Source organism: Neolamprologus multifasciatus, chromosome 8 (genome assembly GCF_963576455.1).
Source record: "Neolamprologus multifasciatus chromosome 8, fNeoMul1.2, whole genome shotgun sequence".
In the NCBI taxonomy this organism is placed as follows: Eukaryota; Metazoa; Chordata; class Actinopteri; order Cichliformes; family Cichlidae; genus Neolamprologus; species Neolamprologus multifasciatus.
The window spans coordinates 6,840,381-6,861,094 of NC_140446.1; the positions used below are offsets into that span (position 1 = coordinate 6,840,381).

General features: G+C 38.6%; 2 protein-coding genes and 1 non-coding gene across 4 annotated transcripts in view; all 3 read left to right on the forward strand.

Moving 5' to 3' along the window:
* Positions 1 to 2,738: 2,738 nt before the first annotated feature.
* On the forward strand, positions 2,739 to 15,049 carry slc68a1a (solute carrier family 68 member 1a). The gene is made up of 9 exons (XM_085171060.1): positions 2,739 to 2,859; positions 5,285 to 5,547; positions 6,486 to 6,565; positions 7,395 to 7,844; positions 7,935 to 8,055; positions 8,441 to 8,537; positions 10,282 to 10,453; positions 11,052 to 11,245; positions 12,241 to 15,049. Exons 2-9 carry the CDS (start codon positions 5,380 to 5,382, stop codon positions 12,486 to 12,488), a joined length of 1,530 nt encoding a protein of 509 aa, XP_085027186.1. The 5' UTR covers positions 2,739 to 2,859; positions 5,285 to 5,379; the 3' UTR covers positions 12,489 to 15,049.
* On the forward strand, positions 14,527 to 14,640 carry LOC146512373 (U5 spliceosomal RNA). The gene has a single exon (XR_014875896.1). It is a non-coding gene; the product is annotated as a U5 spliceosomal RNA (small nuclear RNA).
* An 825-nt stretch (positions 15,050 to 15,874) lies between the features above and the next one.
* arhgap27 (Rho GTPase activating protein 27) overlaps positions 15,875 to 20,714 on the forward strand; it is a 33,042-nt gene continuing 28,202 nt past the window's right edge. Inside the window, exons 1-2 of one of the 2 annotated variants that reach the window (XM_085171052.1) lie at positions 15,875 to 16,079; positions 18,403 to 19,219. In XM_085171052.1, the coding sequence (XP_085027178.1) occupies positions 18,461 to 19,219 (759 nt within the window). In that variant the 5' untranslated portion in view covers positions 15,875 to 16,079; positions 18,403 to 18,460. The remainder of the gene's footprint in view (positions 16,080 to 18,402; positions 19,220 to 20,714) is intronic. The other variant, XM_085171053.1, reaches the window with a different exon arrangement.

Genomic DNA, 20,714 nt, shown 5'->3' on the forward strand with positions numbered 1-20,714 from the left:
TTAAGAGTAAAGAAATTGTTTAGGAAGGATGTTTTTTCACCCATATCCAGATGATATAATAAGCAGGTGTACGTTTTTTTGTGATTTTTACTCAATAGATTCGCCTTTTTGGATTCTTGAAAACGAAGGTTTTAAGCTCAATGTTTGGCGTTTCTATTTAAAACAAACTTATAATAATATTCTTTCTCAATAGCAGAATGGAAATGTGTCAGTTCCACATAGAAGTGTGATTGATTTTAATTTTTTTTTTTAATATTAATTAACTGTTTCGTAAATTCTCCTGGAAATGTTTCCAAACATTAGTAAGCCTTCCAGTGTGACACCCCACGCAGGCTGTAAATGTAAAGTCGAGTGGAGCCCATGTGATGTGTGAGCGACTCCTGCTGGACAAAAGCTAGAACGACAAAACTTTGGGCTTTGGTACAGTATTTCTTTACCTTGTTTAGTTTAGACGGGATAACTATAGCTGGTTCATCAAATCTAAGATAACAGGCAACATTGCATTTCAATAGATATGTGATTTGATTATGGACTGCTTCTTATATAGTTCTTTTCTACTCTGCATGAGTACTCAAAGCACTTTATACAGTGTGTCTCATACACCATGGATGTTCTGTATGCAGACTGAAGCAGCCAGGAACCCTGGAACTTCACTTGCAATCTTTATAAATGACTGCATCTACTCTATTAAAGAATAAAGTGGTCTATAGCAAAAATGCAGTGATCCTGTTATCCAACCACAGTCTTTAACATTATCATTGACATGATACTTGACATACTTGCTGTGTAATTCCAAACGCCTGCTACCCAATTTGGAGATAAAATTATATTTTTTTATTGATTTTATATGGTGCACAGTGGTTGAATCTGATGATCCAAGTATCCAAATGGAGAGGCTGGAGCCTATCCCAGCTGTCAGGGTGAGAGTCAGCGTCCAGCCTGGACAGGTTGCCAGTCTGTGGAAGGCTAACACATAAATATAGACAGCCATTCCCACAGTCCAATGTATTTGGACTGTGGGAGGAAGCCAGAGTAACAAAGAAAAAACCCCTAACAGACATGGGGAGAACATACAAATATCATAGTGAGTATTGGTGTCTTTTGGGAATTTGCTTTTATAAGTGGTTATTAGTTCCTTATAGCATCCCCTTCCTTTCCTTAGTCTTAAGGGTTTATTCTCGTGTCTCCCAGGTTCATTCAGTGTCATCCTCATTGTGATGGCTGCATGCCAACACAAAACTGAAATACTCAGGTAATATTTATGTTTACCTTTCTTTTTGCATTGTACTGTAAAGCTTCAATGTCCATAAATCAACTGGAAGGTTTGAATTGGGCAGTTTGTAATACATGACAGTAGCAGGCCATAGTGCAAGCAATAGCATAGAATCTGTTTTGTATTGTTTGTTATTGTACTATATGTTGTACGTATATGTTGTATTAATCATTTTCTCTTCTTTTTGAGTTACCTGGCTGCTGCTCCAGTCCTTCCTGGTTTGAGTAAAGCTATTGTCTCTGTGGTTTCCACCTTTGATGTATACCATGGTTCATTCACTTAATATATAACAGGAGTAGTCTCTCGTTTGGGGAGGTCAGTTTGCTGAGTTATGGTGTTTTGTTAAGTGTTTTTAGTAGAATTTTGTTTTATGGGCCGACTTATTTCTTAAAATAGTTTGTTTCTGTCATTTAGAATTTTTGTAATAATTTTGCCTTTTTGGGGGCATAATAAAACCCATTTTGTGAAGGTTATACCTGTGCCTGTATGTTCTTGTTTGCCTGGTCCCTGATACCCATGTTTGTCCATGTCCTTGTCTCAGTATCGATGATTTCCTGTTTCATTTTGGTAATCTTTTGTCCTTCTTTGCTTCTGTGCCTGTTTGTATTCCCCTTTGTCTCATCTTCCCTGATTTGTTATCTTCTTTGTTCCCTGGTGTCTCCGTCTCATGTGTGCTTGTTGTTTGTCTCCTTCTGTCCCCTGTCTAGTCCTTTTGTTCTCCTCTTAAGTTACCTTGGCCCCTTGTTCACTTCTGGCTTCGCTTTCTTCCCCTTGTGTTTTTCCCCAGTCAGTCATGTCTGTTGGTTGGTCTGTTCCTATGTCATGTCTCAACCCCCTCCCCCATGAGGGGTGATGAATCACAAAGCATATTTTTCCTGAGCAATCTGAAATCTACGTGCAACACATACTGTAGAAGTGGTAGGCCTGCTGGCAAGTGGCACTGAAAGGAGGGAAAGGAGGATCTCTCTGAGGGAAACAGACAGATAGGAAGGAGACAACAACAGGTGTGTTGGACATTTAAGATGTAATCCTTATTTAAACATAATAATAACAATAATGTGTTTGTTTGTTTTTTAAGTGAAGAAGCTTTGACTGCTTCATTTCCAATTTAATATCAGATACTTTAAAGGTTTCTGTGAAATTATAGATATTTTTTGTAATTACTTCTATTCTATTCTGTGCCCATGTATTGATGTATGATATGTCTAAATACTACATTTAAAAAAAATCATGCCATCAAAACAGCTGCTTTGGTCCCAACAAACTTTTGGGCCAGTTTTATGTAACTCGCTGCAAGTTATACTGGAATCCAAAGTTGGCTTCAATGCTTGCGCCATGTCCCTGAACATGTTTCAGAAGTGCATCTGGTCGTTGTGCCGCTGGGTGGCGCTGCAGCTCTTATCAGTGTGCCTCCAGTGCTGGGAAACCCTTTCACAAACCCGGCGCAGTCGTCACCGGGGTGAGTACGGATTGTTGTCATGACGTGCTCTCTGTCTGGGACTGAGACACAGCTGCTGAGCCAACACGTTAACCTCCACGGAGCCAAACACGCTTTATTCTCTTCGGTTAACACCTTTTTTTTAACGGTACGTAACCCGGTCTGTACTCTGTCGTGAAAACACTTGAAGCCAGTTCTTAATATGTTAATTTCCTGCTTAGCAGCTCGAAAAGGTTATTATTAACCAGCTAGCTAATGCTAGCGCTATCGATTAGCTGGACGTTTAACGCCCGGATAAGAGCTTATTCCAATATTGCTCTTAATCGATCAGCTGCTACACATGTGCGTTACTACTTGTAATTTGATCGAGTTCAATCGAGAGCCGAGCTTTTCAATGAGCTAATAAGCTACTGATAGTAAGTTAAATGACTTTTTTAGAGCAGCAACGCCGCCTTTTCTGTGTCTGTCGTATATTTAGCAGAAGAAGTTAAGTCACTACTAGTCAGTGGGCTTATTTCCTCTTCATTTTGTAGTTTCTTTACTAGCTCGGGAGGCTATAAAACTGTTTGAATACGTGTTTGTCACATGAGGAAGATATTGTGTGCAGTTTAACCTAACCATTATAACACCGTTGTAAAGTCTGTTTATAATGATTGTCTGCAGTGTGAGGTGAGGTAAAAAAAAAAAAAAACATCTGTGATGTCCTGTAAACACAACAGGTGGGGAGAAAACAGTTGGTAAATATGCCGTGCCTGAGAGGAAGTGAATGGGATATTTGTAGATGTTGTCAGGCACTATCATCTGCTGCAAAGTACACCACTTTTGTTTTGGTAAGATGCATAGGTGTTAAAGATGTGATATGGCACAGCCAGCTGAAAGATATCCCGCTTTTACCTGCTTGGATCTGATAGGGAGCTCTTTGTTACACTCCACTGAGGTTGCCCCACTTATCTTGGTTGTACCTAGACAGTACACTGATGGAAAGTATCATATCGCCTTGTTTTTTTGTGTGTGTTTTTTTTTAACTAGTACTTTTTTCTTCCCCACTGAAGACGTGACAGGATGTGATCAGTGCAAGTTTGAGCTTGTGGCAGTCAGGCATGAAGTGCAAGGTGCTTACTGGTATTTTTTAGCAAATTCTCACCCTGGGGTGCTGCTTATGAGTATGCACTCGGGACATGAGAATAGAACAGCCAACAAAGGATTTGCATTCACTGTATTGAAAGACAGTAATTCACAAAGGGGTGTAACATGGAAACTCTGGACCTCATTCACAAGGTATGCGTGAAGGTACTGAATTTGTTTGTAGTCTACAAACTCATTGAGAACTTCCTCACACTGTTTTTATGAACAAATAAAGGAGGCTGTCTTAGAATATTTTAACTATCTTTAAACTGCAGTGCTGTAGCAGTCCCTCATTTCTTCATATATTTCCATAAAAATGGGAAATGTTGATCCCAGTCCGTGACTGATGGTGTTCCATTGTTTTCTTTTTTATGTTTTTACTACACTGGTAGTGTATTTAGGATCATTGTCATTTGGAAAAATGAAGCTGTTGTCAAAAAAGTGCATTCCAGATGATATTGCACAGTAGATCAATATATGTACTTTCCTGTGTGCATAAACCCTTTAATTTTAACAAGATCTCCAAAACCTAAAGCTGAAATTCATCCCCAAGACATAACCTCCATTAACATAACCTGTGACATCCTTCTTACATATTGGTGTAAGAAGGCTCTCCCCTTTCACTCTATCCATGAACCTTCAACATATGGTCTATTTGAACTGTACAGGCTTCTTTTTTGGAAAAACACCACTGAGTTTTCCTCTATACCTCATGTTAATTTATATAGAAATATGGATGTGACTGTATGTAGATTGTATACAGCGATTTGGATGCACTGATACCCACAAGGTGGCCAAAAAGAACATTTCCCAAGACCTACAGTAAATTTGCATGTACATGCAAAGTCTGTATTAAGGTCTATATATATATGCATTGATGAAAGAAGCTCATTATGCTTCCTTTTCAAGCTAATTTTTCTTTTCTTCTGAAAGTTTTTTGTAATTATAATAGCATAAACAGTGCAACACTTCAGCTTTGAATATGACACCCAAGAGCAACACAGCAGTGAAACTACTCATCCTGAAATGTTTACTTTGTTCTTTTGGTCAGCTTTTTGTGAGGTAAGTGAGATGGAGTTTTCAAAGGAGTGGTCATATTTGGCTGGGAGAAGTAGTATTACTCTCAGTCGGCTGGGCGTGTGCTCATAGAGAAAAGGAACAGTGTACCACAACCTAACTAACTTTAATGAGTACCTAGTGCACCATTGCTTTGAAAACAGCACTTTTTTCTGGTCTGCTCGGACTCTGTGGGGAGACAGAGACGGGAATGTTAATATTATTTTGGTGTGCTCAGCTGGGATTTAACTGTTAAAAAGGCGCAGTGCAATTTCTGGTAATGCTCAAAAATGTGACGTTATGAGCTAATACAGTTTATCTGTTGTATGTTTTTTATCAAATCTAAATGCATTTACTTGTGCTGTGTGGTTTGTTTGTTTTATTTTTTGCAGGTTATGATGAGGTGGTAACCCTGGGGCGGCCAGGCTGTGAAATGACTGCTGTTCGGCACAAAAGAAAGACGGAGCAGAGAGACTGAGAAAGAAGAATGGGCAGGAGGGTCTGGGGTTGCTGGCAAGGTGTCCTCTCTACTGCGCTGCTCTATGGCTCTTTGGCTCTGTTTACATCCATCCTGCACAATGTGTTCCTGCTCTACTACGTGGAGACGTTTGTCTCCATCTACAAGATCGATAAAATCTCCTTCTGGGTGGGAGAGGTGAGTCTAAAGAATGCCCCAAACTGTGATTCTGAGATTAAACACGTGATTTAAATTTGGACGTTTAATTCAGATTAGAAATCCAACTCTAATTTACCAGTCCAGTGTCGCTGAGAGTGTGCTCATCGTTTTGTTTTCTTTCTTCTGTTTTCTTTTTTTGTACCAGAAAAACAGAAATCTTCATTATGAAATATAATTTATTTATCTTAAAGTCTGTCAGCTCTTCATGAGACTAAAATTGGACAGTGAAAAATGGATCTTTCTTTTACTGATAGTAGCTTCTGGGCCTAAAAGGGAAAACAACATGGCCTTAAACCTGTATTTATTATTAATGCTACCAGGGGCGATAACTTTGAGTCCTATAGAAGTTTATGGGAAAAGCACCATTGCCCTGTAACTCTATGAACACTTTCGTGATGAGTTTATGGGCTCAGTCACTCATTTCAGCCCAGACTGAATACAGAATTAAATCCAAAATTGTATGTTTTGGCCATTTTTGTTGTCAGAAAAGAGGATTATCCAGAGTAAGCTGAAGACTTGGCTAACAACATGTGATTGAAAAGTCGTTAACCAGTGAACATCCAGCAGTATCACAGCCAGATCCACCTCTTAGATAGTGAAAAGCTTCAGGTTTCATAACAGGACTCCACAAACCAATGGATGACATCATGGTGGCTACATCTGTCTTTTTTACTGTCATTGGACACAACAAATTGTCTTGTGCTGCTGTAACACCGAATAAAACCAATAAGACAAAAGCATAAATAAAAGCAAATAGTTAAATTAAATGAAACAAAATACATTATGGCAAAACAATAAGGTTGAAACTACACAGAAGAACAGATTCTATATTGGAACCAATTTAAGATTAATGGTAAGCCTGTATGCGCCATCATCCACTGATTTTTATTTAACATTATTTTTCTGCTGCTCCAAAGACTGTCTTCCTTATCTGGAACAGTCTGAACGACCCTCTCTTCGGCTGGCTGAGTGACCGCGCCTTTCTCAGCTCTCCTCAGTGAGTATCTGCATCTTTACTGTCTTCTACTTTTTGTGGAACAAACACGGTTGTAAATAGTTGTTTATGAATGTGTAAAAGACTGCAGAAAAACAAGTTAACTGTTTGCACAAGCTTTAGAAATGTGGACGTGATCACACACAATAGATATTCAAAAAAAGGTCATTTATGTAGTTGGAGTCATTTGGAAGAGACACTAATGTTGTGCAATAGGATTTAGTTCTTTCTGGGGATATTTTTGTCGGTTGCACATCTTCTTTCGAAAAAGAGAAGTTTTTTCCTTTGAGGAGACACCTCATAGTTCTTGTTATGTGTCAGCACAGTTCATCTACTTGCCTCGAACTTGGAGAGATACTCCTGATTCAACAACATAAAGTCATCTTTGTAGAATGATCTTGAAATTCCAGATATAATCTTCATTCGGACTCTGATCGCTTCTCATTTCCCACCCATACCGCCCAAGTATCTCTTAGACACTCATACACACCCAAGTGTTTGACGCCATCAGAGCACTTTGTCAAATTTTTATCTGCTTTCTGTGTTTACATTGTTATATCACTAAGCAAACCTTCTCTGTGTTGTTCTAAGGCAGTGATGTTATAAAGCTGGTCACATCATTCTGTTGAAGTTTGTAACATTTAATACAACTACACGTTTTTATGCCAGAGAAACGCACTTTTTCCCTTTTTTATTTTAAGAATTTCTCCGCTGCTTGACATCATGATATACGGGGCTGTCTGCAATAACCTGTCTGTCTGTACCAGGGAAGTTGGTTAATTATCACAAAACGTGTCTAAAGATTTGTTATATGTTTTGTTTTTCCACCCAGAGCCGGCTCTCAGATCACAAATCCAGAGGTGGTGCTGAAGCGTCTGAAGGCCCTCGCCACAAATGGTCCTCTCTTCGCTGTGTCCTTCCTGGCCTTCTGGGTGGCATGGGCCAGTCCAGGCCTGCAGTTCCTGCTGTGCCTGTGTCTCTACGATGGCTTTCTCACTATGGTGGATCTCCACCACAGCGCCCTATTGGCGGACCTCGCTGTATCTGCCACCGATCGCACACGCCTCAACTTTCACTGCTCGGTGTTCAGCGCTCTGGGGTCTTTCTCCGTCTTTCTGTCCTACTCTTTCTGGGATAAAGAGGACTTTTACTCCTTCCGTATCTTCTGTGTAACTCTGGCAGCTTTTTCCGTCTTGGGGTTTTTCTTAGTGTCTCGAATGCTCCAGCGCCGTTTTATAAAGGAAATCCATCCAAAACAAGATGATGCATCAGCACTTAAAGAGTAAGAATTTAAAAGTGTGAATAATATGAGAAATTTTCATACTGTGTTTTCTCCTTTCTCACATCTTTTCATGTGTGTCTGTTATCACAGACTAAACGTTGGCCATGCTCCACTTAACCACCCGGAAAAACCTGTTACTATTGGACAGTATCTCAAGCAGCTGTCCAGACACAGGAACTTCATGTGGTTCGTGTCAATGAACCTGATTCAGGTCAGCCTTTAAAAGTCTTAAAGCCGTGTGAGCCCATGTTTGTTTTTGACGTGCAATCTTAGTACAAGCATTTACAGTCTTAGTGAGTTTGTTCTTGTTATTAACAATAGACAATGCAAGCTAAAAGTTAGACTGCCCTCCAGTGTTTGTCTTTCCACATGAAGTGCAGCCCTTCTTGTAAATGACCCTTGTTGAACTTTCGTAGTTAATATTATTAGCTAAATATTTGTGGTTTTCCTGTTCGCACTAAAATCAGAAAACATTTCATTTGTTTTCTTGGTGTTTAATTTAAAAAAAACTGCTACAGGTCCAAGCAACAAACTACTTTTAATTTAGAATAAAATAATCATCTTTGTTTATCTGTCACTTCTGCTTCTGTTTGCAGGTGTTTCACTGCCACTTCAACAGCAACTTCTTCCCTCTTTTCTTAGAACATCTCCTATCTGACAACATCTCTGCCTCTACGGGTTCAATTTTACTTGGTAAGATCCAGTTGAGATGCAGTAAATGATTTACACAGTGTTTGTAATGGATGCTTTGCACAGTAAGAGAAAAGAAATTATATAATTGATATAGTGACTTAAATTTTAGTGAATAGGAAGTTACCAATAGGAATATTAAAATAAAGAAGTTATTTTAATGTTTAACGCTGTTATGTGAGGAAAAAATGCTTGGAAAACACACTGCAATGTATATTTTTAAAACATGAATAGTGGCATATTAAAATATATAATTAACCTTTATTTATATAGCACCTTTAAGAAAATAGTTTGCAGATTGCTTTGAAAGAAAAGCAAATGCAGAAAGAGAACTAAATAAAAGTCACAGAAAATAAGTGGTTGATCTATTTAAAAAAAAAAAATTAAACAATTATATGAAAGAAGAAACTCATTTGAAAAGAATGAAGTGAGCACTTGATCTTCATAGTGTCACGCAAAGTTAGTTAAACCTCTGGGAAATTCATCTGTCTCGGTAGAAAGCATGAACCACTGTGAATCTATTCCACCTGCTTGGATTCAAACTCAAGTGAGAACATGTGTCCTGGAGAGTCAAAAACAAGGCAACAACCCCACAAAGGGAATGATTTTGCACCTTGTGGCCACAGAGGAGTGCTCTTTCCTTATATGCTGACTGATTTTTCGCCAGTTTTGCTTTTCCTGGTGTCTTTGTCACTTCAGTTAGCATGTGATGGTACCTGCAGCGCACTTAGCTTGCACACAGAGTCTGGCTCCTCTAGGATGGCACATGCACATCAGGTTTGCTGTGTCAAGTTCAAGATTCAAGAGCTTTATTGTCCGAAATGCTGTTTCACCCCAAGCCTCCCCATGGTGCATTTATAAGTATATAAAAGATATATCTCCAACAGATATAAAACTAGAATTTAAAAATAAATAACATGCTAGATTTTTGTAAAATTAAGGGATAAAAGGGTACTAATTACTAACTAACAATACTATAATTATAACTATACAATACTAACTGTACGATAGTTTACAGGAGGTAGCAGGAGAGGGTTGTTATATGAGGAGAACTGGGCAGGCATCAACCCAGTAGACAAGCCAGCATCTGCTCTTTTGATCAAGAAAGAACGTGAAGTGTAGAATGACCTTCAGTGATTTCACTTCACTCATTTGCGTGTTTCTGATCAGACTCTCAGGAAGTGACTCCATGAGGGTGGCATGAGGGCCAGACAGTATGAAAGAGGCTTGGCGAACGTTATGCTGTTTGCAGCATCAACCAGCATGACCAGTTTAACAGTGGGTCAGTGATGGTCTGGAGAGCCATATCTTTGGTGGACCTGTTGCCACTTTAATTTGCAACCAACCAGTTGAAATTGTTTCACAGCAGTTTATGCTTCTAGACAAGCGGATGTCCCAGAAATTTAACAGACTTTGCATTTTTTTTTTTTTGAGCAATATATTTTTGTTAGTGAGGCCCTTAAAACCATTGAAGCTAGTCTATAAGAAGTGATTCAAAGGTGGTTACTAATTCTGCAAGCCTGATCTCTTCAGGCAAGTGATTCCAAATCTGAGACATGACAATAAAAGCTACCACACATTTTTTTTGTACTTATGTGTAGCACCAGAACCTTTGAATGAATTGCAAGATTTTTACTTATTTGTATTGTTTGGGGTTTTTTGGCTTTCCACTCGCTTTCCCTCAAATTATTTTTCTGCTGTTTTCTAGTTTTAATTTTTAACGCAGCTGTGCTTCTGCTCCACACAGGAATCTCTTATATTGCTCCACACCTGAACAACTTGTATTTCCTGACACTGTGCCAGCGTTACGGGGTTTACCAGGTTATCCGCTGGCTATTTATGCTCAAACTGGGACTTAGTGTGGCTATGCTGCTAGCGGGGGCTGACCACATTTATCTGCTGTGTGTCTTCATTGCTAGGTATGGCCGCGCACACACATCTGCACACGCTTCATGGATGTGTGGCAGTTTGGCTGGTTCTTTTTGTGCTTGTTTTTAACGGTTTATCATTTTCAAAGCTGCATACACAAACCCAGAATTCCTTTGTGCATGCCATTTGCAGAGACCCTTTTTTTTGAGGGGGGTTATAAATGCTGTCTCTAGAAATTAGCCACAAATCTGAAATTGGTCTATTCTTAACTGTAATTGTAATATTTGTGTTATCTGTATAGTCCCATATACACATATAACATTTTAATGCCACAAGCGATTGATTTTCATGCAGTTTTTAGACTATTAGTGGTCTTGCTGTTCTTATAGCTATCAACAGCATTTGAGTGCTCTCATAGCTCATTAATAATTTTAGTCATAGCTGTGGTAAAGTGGTTAAACCTGTGGGTGAAGCTCACTAAAACTTTCCAGCTAAAAGCGATGAAGTTGTTACTGTATTTCATACACTGTTTTTCATACTCGGACACACCTTAGCGTGCTCTGACTGCTCTGAACAAAGGCTTTTTGCATGATAACCTGTATTACAGCTGATGTTTCCACGCTGTAACATTACTCCTCCATCTTCTAGTAACCGCGTGTTCACCGAGGGGACATGCAAACTCCTGAAACTGGTGATTTCTGATCTGGTGGACGAGGACTTTGTGGTAAACCGACGTCAACAAGCCGCCTCTGCTCTCGTCTTCGGCATGGTTGCCTTGATGACCAAACCCGGGCAGACATTCGCCCCACTCATTGGCACATGGCTGCTCTGTGTTTACACAGGTACAAACAGAAACTCTCAGCCTTGGACCTCATGAGGACACAGGTTTTTCCAAGCTTGCTCCAAGGCGATGCTTTCATGTGCGATTCCCATGAAGTTGACACAAATTACTACAGGCTCACCCACTCTGTTGATGTGTGTGTTGATAAAGTTTTGAGCGTTCAACTAGAGTTAAAATACATGTGTGTGACTTGCACAAGTTGAACTAGACAGATGACACAAATTGCTGTTTTGTGGTTAGTTTATCTTGCAAATGACAAACAAAACAAAAAAGCAACTCATCAAATCTTTGGCATTTACCTGATTAAACAGGCTTTTGTAATCTCATTTTTTTAAATTTAGTTTACTAGAACCTGAACAGGATAGGGAAAAAAATCAATCTGTTTTACACTTGTTTTGCAGACTTGTTTAACTTTGCATTAATTGTTTGCCCATTTGTGGACAGTCAGCACAAGTGACCTGGCAGCCAACAAAGAATTAATGTAATTTTAAGAAGAAAAAAAAAACGTAAACATGTATATTTACCTTCTTACTAAGACTTAGATGAGTTTGTTTAACTGGACAGAGTCAGTATAGTTGTTTCTGCTGATAGGAAAAACGATCTAAGCCAAAGGGGGTGTATCCAGAGCCAAGCCACGTACTTATCAGTCACTTGCCTCAAAGTTAGGAAAATTGCGACACCAGCTTTGCATGAATTCACCCATCATAGCTGGATGTTACTGACTTTTCTATGGTCTCTGCTCACTTCCTCTTTGGATGCGTTTTTTAAGGCTCACAAACCAGTTTCCCCCAAATATAACCTGTTAGACAAGCATCGCTTTATGCCAGTCGTGCTCTTAAAATATATCCTAGTGACACGTTTTTGTTTTGCCTCACTAGCTTTACTTTAGTTTCTTTCATCAATAGGATCCTCATTAACTCTTACCGTTTTCATATTTAAGTATGGCTTCAGGAAAAAAAGAGTCAAATTTAATGTGATTAATTTTGTCACCCCCAGGTTATGATATTTTTGAGAGAGATTCTGTCAAGGACTCAGTTTCTGGGTCTCACGTCGTCTCCAGCTCAGGGAATCCGCCTCTACGCCTGGGCTGCTTCTACATGTTGGTGTTTGTGCCTATCACCTGTGCCCTGCTCCAGCTGGTGGCCTGGTCTCGCTTCACGCTTCATGGCCGCAAGCTGCAAGGGATCAAAGCCCTGCGGCAGGGGGCCCAGCAAGGCCACCTTATCGATGTCAAGGCCATATGAACTGTTGGGCGAAGTTGCACATGGACACTTTTACGTCATTAGCTTTTACAGTCCTTTTTGATAATGTCTTAGAAGAAGATGAGCTGCTCCGCCCTTTTTCTGCAGCTTGGCCTTCTGTGCAATAAACTCTTACAGATCATGTGGCTTTGCGTACAGTGGAAAATGCACAGCGGGCTCACTAACCCATGTGGAAATGAACATGTTGAAATCTGCCTTATTCTTTTTATATTAAAATAATAAACTATATTTATATTTGAACCAATGACCAAAACATCAGTATAACCAATCAATCTTTTGGACCAAGGGGAGAAGAGATCGGGTGCCCTCTTTACGTGTAATTCTGGTGTTGAGCTCAGTCTGAACGTCTTTGCTGATCTTTAAATTGTCAGCACCATCAGCCTGTTTGGAAAAGCAAAAGGAGGGTAGGTTTACAACAGAGCTCCGGTTCTGATTTCTAACTTTTCTTAACAAGTTGATGAAGAATGTCCAATGTAAGTACGTTGTGTTGAAAGTGCTGTTGATACTGCATGAAAACACAAGTTGATCATTTTGCTGTACATGTTTCACACAGAATGCCACTTTGATGTTGAGAACTGTATTTTGTAGTACGTCAGTATTGATGATGCATTTGCACAACACTGCCATTCGTCCGTTGTACTTCTAACATTTTACTTTTAGTCCTGTGGTGATGGAAACTGAAACAAGGAAATTATGCCAGTAGCCACTCACTCAGTTCACTTTTCAATTGTTTTTTTCCAGATGATTACAAAGAATGTGAGACAGTGCCACAAATAAAACTCTGTGTTGAGAGTTAATCAAACTCTTTATTTTAAATTGGGAGTTATTCTATGTTCTTTACTACACAACAAACTTGAAATAAAAACCTTAACAATGTGATGAACCATTCGCAGTTTAAATATACACCAAAAAGTTTGCATATGAAAATCATTTATAGCCCTGTCAGGCAAAGGTCACTGCTGTTAATTTGAAGATAACTGGGTCAAGTATTTCAGGTTTAAAGACATCCCTTAATGCCTTTCTTGATTTCTGAGCTACTGAAAATTGTGCCTTTGATTTCATTTGTTGTACTTTGTTAAGAAGACATCGCCCTGAATTTGGGATATTTTTTTGTATATTCTGGTGAACTAAGCTAACTAAGCTATTTCCCTTTCAAGGAAAAAAAAATCTATTCATCTATATCTATCCATTCACTTACTTTCCATCCATGACAAACTTGGATTTTTTTCCATACTGAAGTACTGGGCCCCTGATTTTCTTGTGCTTGTGTGATACTTGAACAGTAACCCAGGCAGATAACCTCAAAGCTTAATCAGGATTTATGATCGTAAAATGAAATGTACATAGGACATAAGCTGAAATTAGTGCAGTTAAAACATTGATTTTCTTTAGGGTTCAAATGAACAACTAAATAGAAAAGTATATTCATATTTTTGTGATAGGAAGGGCCGGAAACACCCCAGAGTCTCCATTGGAGGATCAAACAAAAAATATTTTGATCACTAAAAGTGTTTCGTACGCTATTTGTTTTGTTTTTTAACCGTTTAACTTAAAGGGGGGGGCGGTTAGCTGTGCGAAGACGGAAGTAGTAGGAAGGACTTCTCTCGTCCCAAAGCCCATCCTAACAGTGTGTTGCGCCTGCGTAAACCTTTTTCATATTCTTTGCACTTATTTTCCTTATTTCTAATCACTTAATAATTAATTTAGTCACAGTTCAGTCAGTCACAGCTCAGTTAAAGACCTAGCAAAGCTTCCCGAGTGCAGTATTTTAGCCTGAAATAGAATATTACCCATCATGCATCAGGCCTAGTACGCCAACTGCTTTTAAACCTACGTTTTCGCTCTAAAGCAATTCATATAGATTTTTTTAAATATATAAAGTGTTTTATATAGTTATATATAGTAGATCCTATAAGTACAGTGTTCAAACTATGCACGTTTGCGTTCAGCTCAACGACACCTTGAGTGTAATGAGTATGTCGGAAAATGACACCTCCCCAGGTCGCCACATTCAGTAGTACACTCATGTTTCTCTTCAGATCGTATAAATCTTTCGCCTTTTACTAAAGATTTCCGTGGAGAGGAACAATATGAGCTATAACTAATTTTTTGATGCCCTGCTTATCGCGGGGCTTCTATACTTGTGAAAAAAATACTACATGTAGCTTAGCATGACAACGCTCCGCGGCGTTTGAATGAACTTAATGCGGAACTAACTGTATCAGTAAGTCGTATTAATCGGCAATGTTGTAGTTCCGTATCTCCCGAATTTGACTTTGAACTTACAAAATGATTCTTATCTTTCAGGAGCACATTTGAATTTTCTCTCTAGTACAAATGCTAACAAAAACGTGAATAAAAATATAAATTATGGCTCATAATTACAAGCCTCACCTCTCCAAGATGTCTTTACCAGAAGCAAACTAAGCAATCAACATATAAAGTAGATTAAAACTGATGGATTTAACGCAATTGATAATGCTGATTTTAAACAAAAACAACAAATTACTTTAAAATGCATTCAACAACAGACTCAAAACCTTTTTAAAAATCCACATGCGTTTATTTAACAACTGTGTTACCTTACTAAAGGTTTGTTTGTATCGCTTCACAAACTGAAGACCTAGATGGTTTTTGATGTCTTCATTTTTATTGTTACCACATTGAGCACGTGTGTAAGGAAATATGCAACATAAAACCGACACCGACGGTATTTTGACGTGAATGAAGATATGAGTGTTTTCAGTGTCTAATGTAATCCACAGAAAAGTGATGATTGCCTTGGATCTACTTCAGATGTCATGTTTTTTTTCTTTCCTCGGCTCTGTATAAACACGGTTTAAATTGGTTTATAAGAGAGACCGCAGTATTTCAGTGAGTCACAGTTTAGTCCAGTCCAAATCTGCGAATAAAACAAAATAAATAAGTAAGAAAATCATCATTTGGACTTAGTTGTGTATTTTATTTAACCTAAAATTCCAGCAGAGGGCGTACTTGGTTTTAAAGATATACACGTGAAGCTACAACTGCGAGCATAACTACCCTGCTTTTCTAAAGTATTGTCTTATGGTCCTATTGGTAACATACTCTTTTAAGTTTAAAAGATTTCGTTTTTGCATTCCCATCACATACATAAAACATTCAACTATATTTGTTATTTTCAATAAGAAAATAGTTAAACTGTCCTTAAAACTCTATGTTTACCATGTTTATTTATTCACAGTGTTTGCAAAATATTATGGCAGACTGAGTCAGCACTTGGTCGGACAATCCCATTGGCTTTTTGTGAGCAATTTTCTGTGAAAACAAAGCACATTTAAAGAAAACACTGGGAAGTGTGGTTAAAGTCAGACTTCCCATTTCTCGTGGCTTTTGTGCTATAATGCCTCACCATTTGCTTCTTTCGGTGCATTCGCAGAGGCACACAGAACAGGAAATAAGAGGGAGGCAAACGAGCAGAAATGATACATGTAAGCAGCAGGTTGAGCTCCGGCTGTTTAGATACTTAGGTGCCGCTTCAAGGCTGCGAGACTGAAAAACTACTGTCGGGGAATGCTGGGAGGCAGAGATGAGGCAAGTAAACCGATTTTAACTTATGAAGTGTGAAATTCAAGGGTTAGGTTTGATTTTATTGTTGAATGTTGAACTATAAAATATGCCAGAAGACAAAATATGAGAATTTTACCCATGTTGGTTAACTTTTTCCCCCCATTATTTATAATTTTGCATTTTTATGTGCCTTCAGTGTATGTATGATTTGGCATTATGGAGTTTCTTTTCAAAAGCAATGTATAAGGATTTTAACAATACAGCTAGGACTATTAGCAATACGACTGTCTTTTGTGGTTGTATTTTGTTTTTATTATGACTAAATTTGTTGTTTAAAATGTGCTTCAGAAGATAATAAAAAGCAGTAAACATTCAGAGTCCTCCGTAGCAAAAACATAGCCTTTAACAGGCAAACTGAGATTGCTGAGTGACGTCTGCCTGACGCTGAGAGGACGGTGCAAGCTTCCTGTTTTGTGGCTAAGCAATTACTCAGTCTGCTGCTCAAGCTCAAGTTTAGGTTGAAGTTGCTCTGCAGCAAATGGAAAGCAACTTCCATTTCCTGTCTAATTCTGCACACACACACATAGAGGCTTTTATCTCTGCCAGCCTTTTGCTCATTACTCTAAACTGGAACTGCATTAGCCTTTCTGGTAAATCAGTATTAACATAATAATGTCAAACACTAACCATGAATGGATTATTGGGCAGGCAGACATGGGTCCAAGTGCTTTGAGTGCTCGATGAAAGAAGAAAAAGAATATAGATGTTACAGCTATGTAGCATTATTTTTATCAGGTCTTAAAATTAGATAAATACAACCTCAGATGAACAACAATGCATCCATATCACATTATTTATTAAAAACTAACCCAAAATGAGGAAAAAATATGGAAATCTACATAGACTTAATAGGTCAACAGCTTTTGAATGCTTTTCTGTGTCTTTCACATCATTGTGGTGAAAATTTGGCCCACTTTCTGTTTATACACAGCCCTCCCGTCATTGCATCTTAATCAGTTTGAGGTCTGCTCTTTGACTAGACCATTGGAATGTTTTCGCGCTTTCAGCCATTCTGTTGAGTAAATTTGCTGCTGTGCTTGGGAGCGTTGATCTGTTGCATGACCCAGTTTCAGACAAGCTTTATCTATCGGACAGATGGCCTCACATCTGACTCTAGAATACTTTGGTGTACGGAGGAGTTCTTGGGTGACTCAGTGACTGTGAGGTGCCCAAGTCCTGTGGATGCAGAACAAGCCCAAATCCTCATCCATCTACCTCCGTGCTTGACAGTTATGAGATGTTTGTGCCCATTTGTTTGGTTTTCCCAAACATAGTGCTATGCACAATAGCTAAACACCTCCACTTTGGTCTCATCTGTCCAAAGGACATTTTACCTAATGTCTTATTGTTTGGTCAGATGTAACTTTTCAAATCTAAGCCACAAGAGGCTTTCTTCAGGCAACCCTTCCAAACAAGGCATACTTGTTCAGTCTTTTTCTAATTGTACTGTCATGAACTTTAATATTTAAGCCCTTAAAGCCTGACATTTGAATTCATTCCCAGAAAATTCGAATTGGAGGGTTTATTGAATTATCTGATAAATTTGATTAAAAAATTACTTGAAATTTAATTTCCATATATGGCTTTCAATTTGTTTGTTCTTTTCTTTTCTTTTTTAAATTTCTTAGAATTTGATTGAGGAAGTATTTTAAGAGAATAAATGACTCTAATGATGTAGAAGTCTCAAAAGCGCCCAAAAATTGGTTTGTATCAAATATGATACAGTAGGCGTTAAGGGGATAGCATGCTCCTGCAAAAACGGGAAACTGTCTTGAATCTTTTCCACTTGTTAGTAATCTCTCTTGCTGTAGAATGGTGTTGTTTGGAAATGGGCGTATAACCCTTCACAGACTTGGCAGGAAGTCCTAAGAGTGTGTCTAATTTTTTTACGCACTGCAACTGCATTTTGTGACTGTTTGTCCGATAAACAATGACACAGCATTGGTGTCATGTGTTGTTGTGCATCTGATGTTGTATTTCCCCAAGAAATACAACATCATCACCATGATTCTAAGCAGTAGTTCATTTCCTTAAGTGTTATGAAGACATGCAAAAAATAGTCTCCTCTCTCTCTCTATGTATATATATATATATATATATATATATATATATATATATATATATATATATATATATATATATATATATATATATATAGTGTGGGGGGGGGGCAATTTGAGAGATTTTTCACACAATCTTGTGAAATGGGATCACGAAACAAAAACAAGCAATGAACTCTGAACACTTTTTGACACCCACCCTAACATCACATTTCCTCTATTTCCAGTTTCAAAATGTTCCCTGTGCGTCCGCATTAACTGGGAGTTGATGCCCTGCACAAGAGCATGGAGCACGTGTCAGTGAAGTTTGAGTACGAGTACACAGCGAAAGATGGTCGCCGAGTGTCCATAAAGCCAAATGAAAGTTACATCCTGGTCTCCAAGACTAATGATCACTGGTGGCACGTTCGCAAAGACCAGCACACCAAGCCCTTTTATATTCCTGCACAGTATGTGGAGGAGCTCTCGGCCGCCGGTGGAGACCATCTTCGTCCTAATAAGCTGAATTCAGCTCAGGGTCTGACTGTTAGTAAGCCAGTGGATATGACCAACGTAAAGCCACGTAAAGGGACAACAAAGAGTCGTCCATCATCTCAGGATGTTCCAAGAGAGACCTACCGCTTCTCCACTTTTGGTTTCGGTGACGACTTACCAGAGGTGAAGACAGATGTACAGACTAACAGCACCTTTGCACATACTCTGAATAATGTCAAAACGCACAACTCAGCACCTCCAAAGGCTGAAAGCACCGAAGTGTATGCAAAACCTCATCTGGTGCCAAAGGTCATAAAAGAAAAAAAAGAGTCAAAAATCTCACTGCAGGATGATACTGCAGAGCAGACCTCTGCACATGATGAGGATATGGATTTCCCTTTGCCTCCACCACCCACATATGACACCATACCAGAGCTAATCGTCACAGAATTTGACACTTTTCCCGAGCCTCCGCCTCCTCTTGTTTCACTCGACACGCATCCCCCAGAAAGGCAAAGTTTCAAACAAACTGCAGAAAAAACTTCCATACAAGTACCTCCTACGGAGCAGGTAAGACCCACATACTTTTTTTAATGCTTCATTCATTCTGTATCACCTCAATTGATGAACATGAGGGTTTTCTGCCACAAGAGGGCGCAATTTTGTCATGTAAGGTATGACAGCTATGCTCACACATTACAGTGCTTTAAAAAGCTTTAACCCCCACTAGAGGTTTGACTGTGTTATTGTTTAGCACTGAATTAATGCACATTTAAAGCCACATAAAATGCCCCTTGAAAATGCTTGCATTCATGTTTTTATACAACAAACACGACGAACTAGACTTAGTTTAGAAGTTTCACTTTATGCAGCATAAGAGGAGGTAATCACTTATGAAACATGTGCAATGAAGCGCTGCTTTATTTTCAGAGAGAACATAACAAAAACACTGGGAACTGCTGCTGCATGTTGGGGATCCCAGGTGAAGCCTCGGCCCATCTGTGGCTCTATTTCACTTCCTGCTCTTAGGAGAACTGAGAAGAGAACTGACTAGCATTTAAACATCAGTTTCAACATCTCAAACTCTCAGACTAGTAAACTTGAATTCCCATAGAAAGATTTATCCGGTTATCTCTTCTTTGTCCACTATAAACAGTAGAAAAGTAAGTGTGCTGAGAAACACACTGTGTGACATTACGTATTATTCAGATATTTTAAGTAAAAGACCCAAAACAAAAATAAAGAAGCACAGTTCTGCTGATGTTATTGATCATACAGTATTTGCAGACTGTTATTAAACCTGCAAACATGTACATACCTCAGTATTTATTATCCTTAACATATTGTCTTGTCTTTTTATTCTAAAGCATCTAAAAACTGTAATCTTAACTGATTTTTATAAAATGCATGGCAAAATCCAGATTTAAATGGCCTGCTCCTTAAATAGAAAACCTATGAGCCGAGCAGACTCATTGTCTGGGAAAGCCCATGGGACACAGGCAGAAATAGGATCGTGTGGAGGCTTGAATTGAGTTAAGAAAGGTGAGGCTTACATGCTGCACCCCAAAAAAGCCTACAGGCAACGACAGGCAACATGACTTAACATATTATTATATTACTGTTATTATATCTTTCAAAAGCTGTGAAAATACCTGAACTGGAGCTAGTAACAGTAAAACCACTGAACTGACTAGCGTTAAGGATTAAACTAAAAACAGTGAAGGTACCTAAGTACTGTTTGGGAACACAAAAAAAGTCAAAGAGAAGAATGTGTTGTACAAAAAAGGGCCCCATTATACTAGTAATACCTTAGTAGTACTATTAATGCATATGTATCCATTCTAATCAGAAATGGGAGAAGTTATTTTTAGGAGCCAACCTTCATTAAAGCATAAACTGTATTTAAAAGATGGACGTGGACTGCCTTCTACATCTCCATATTCATATGGTGGTGAAATGTAAGTCACAGGGTAACCATGATCTTTTAGCTAACAGGTTTCACAATGCACAAAACGATCATCATGTTGTATTCAGTAAAACTTTAAACTAGCAAATGACATCATAA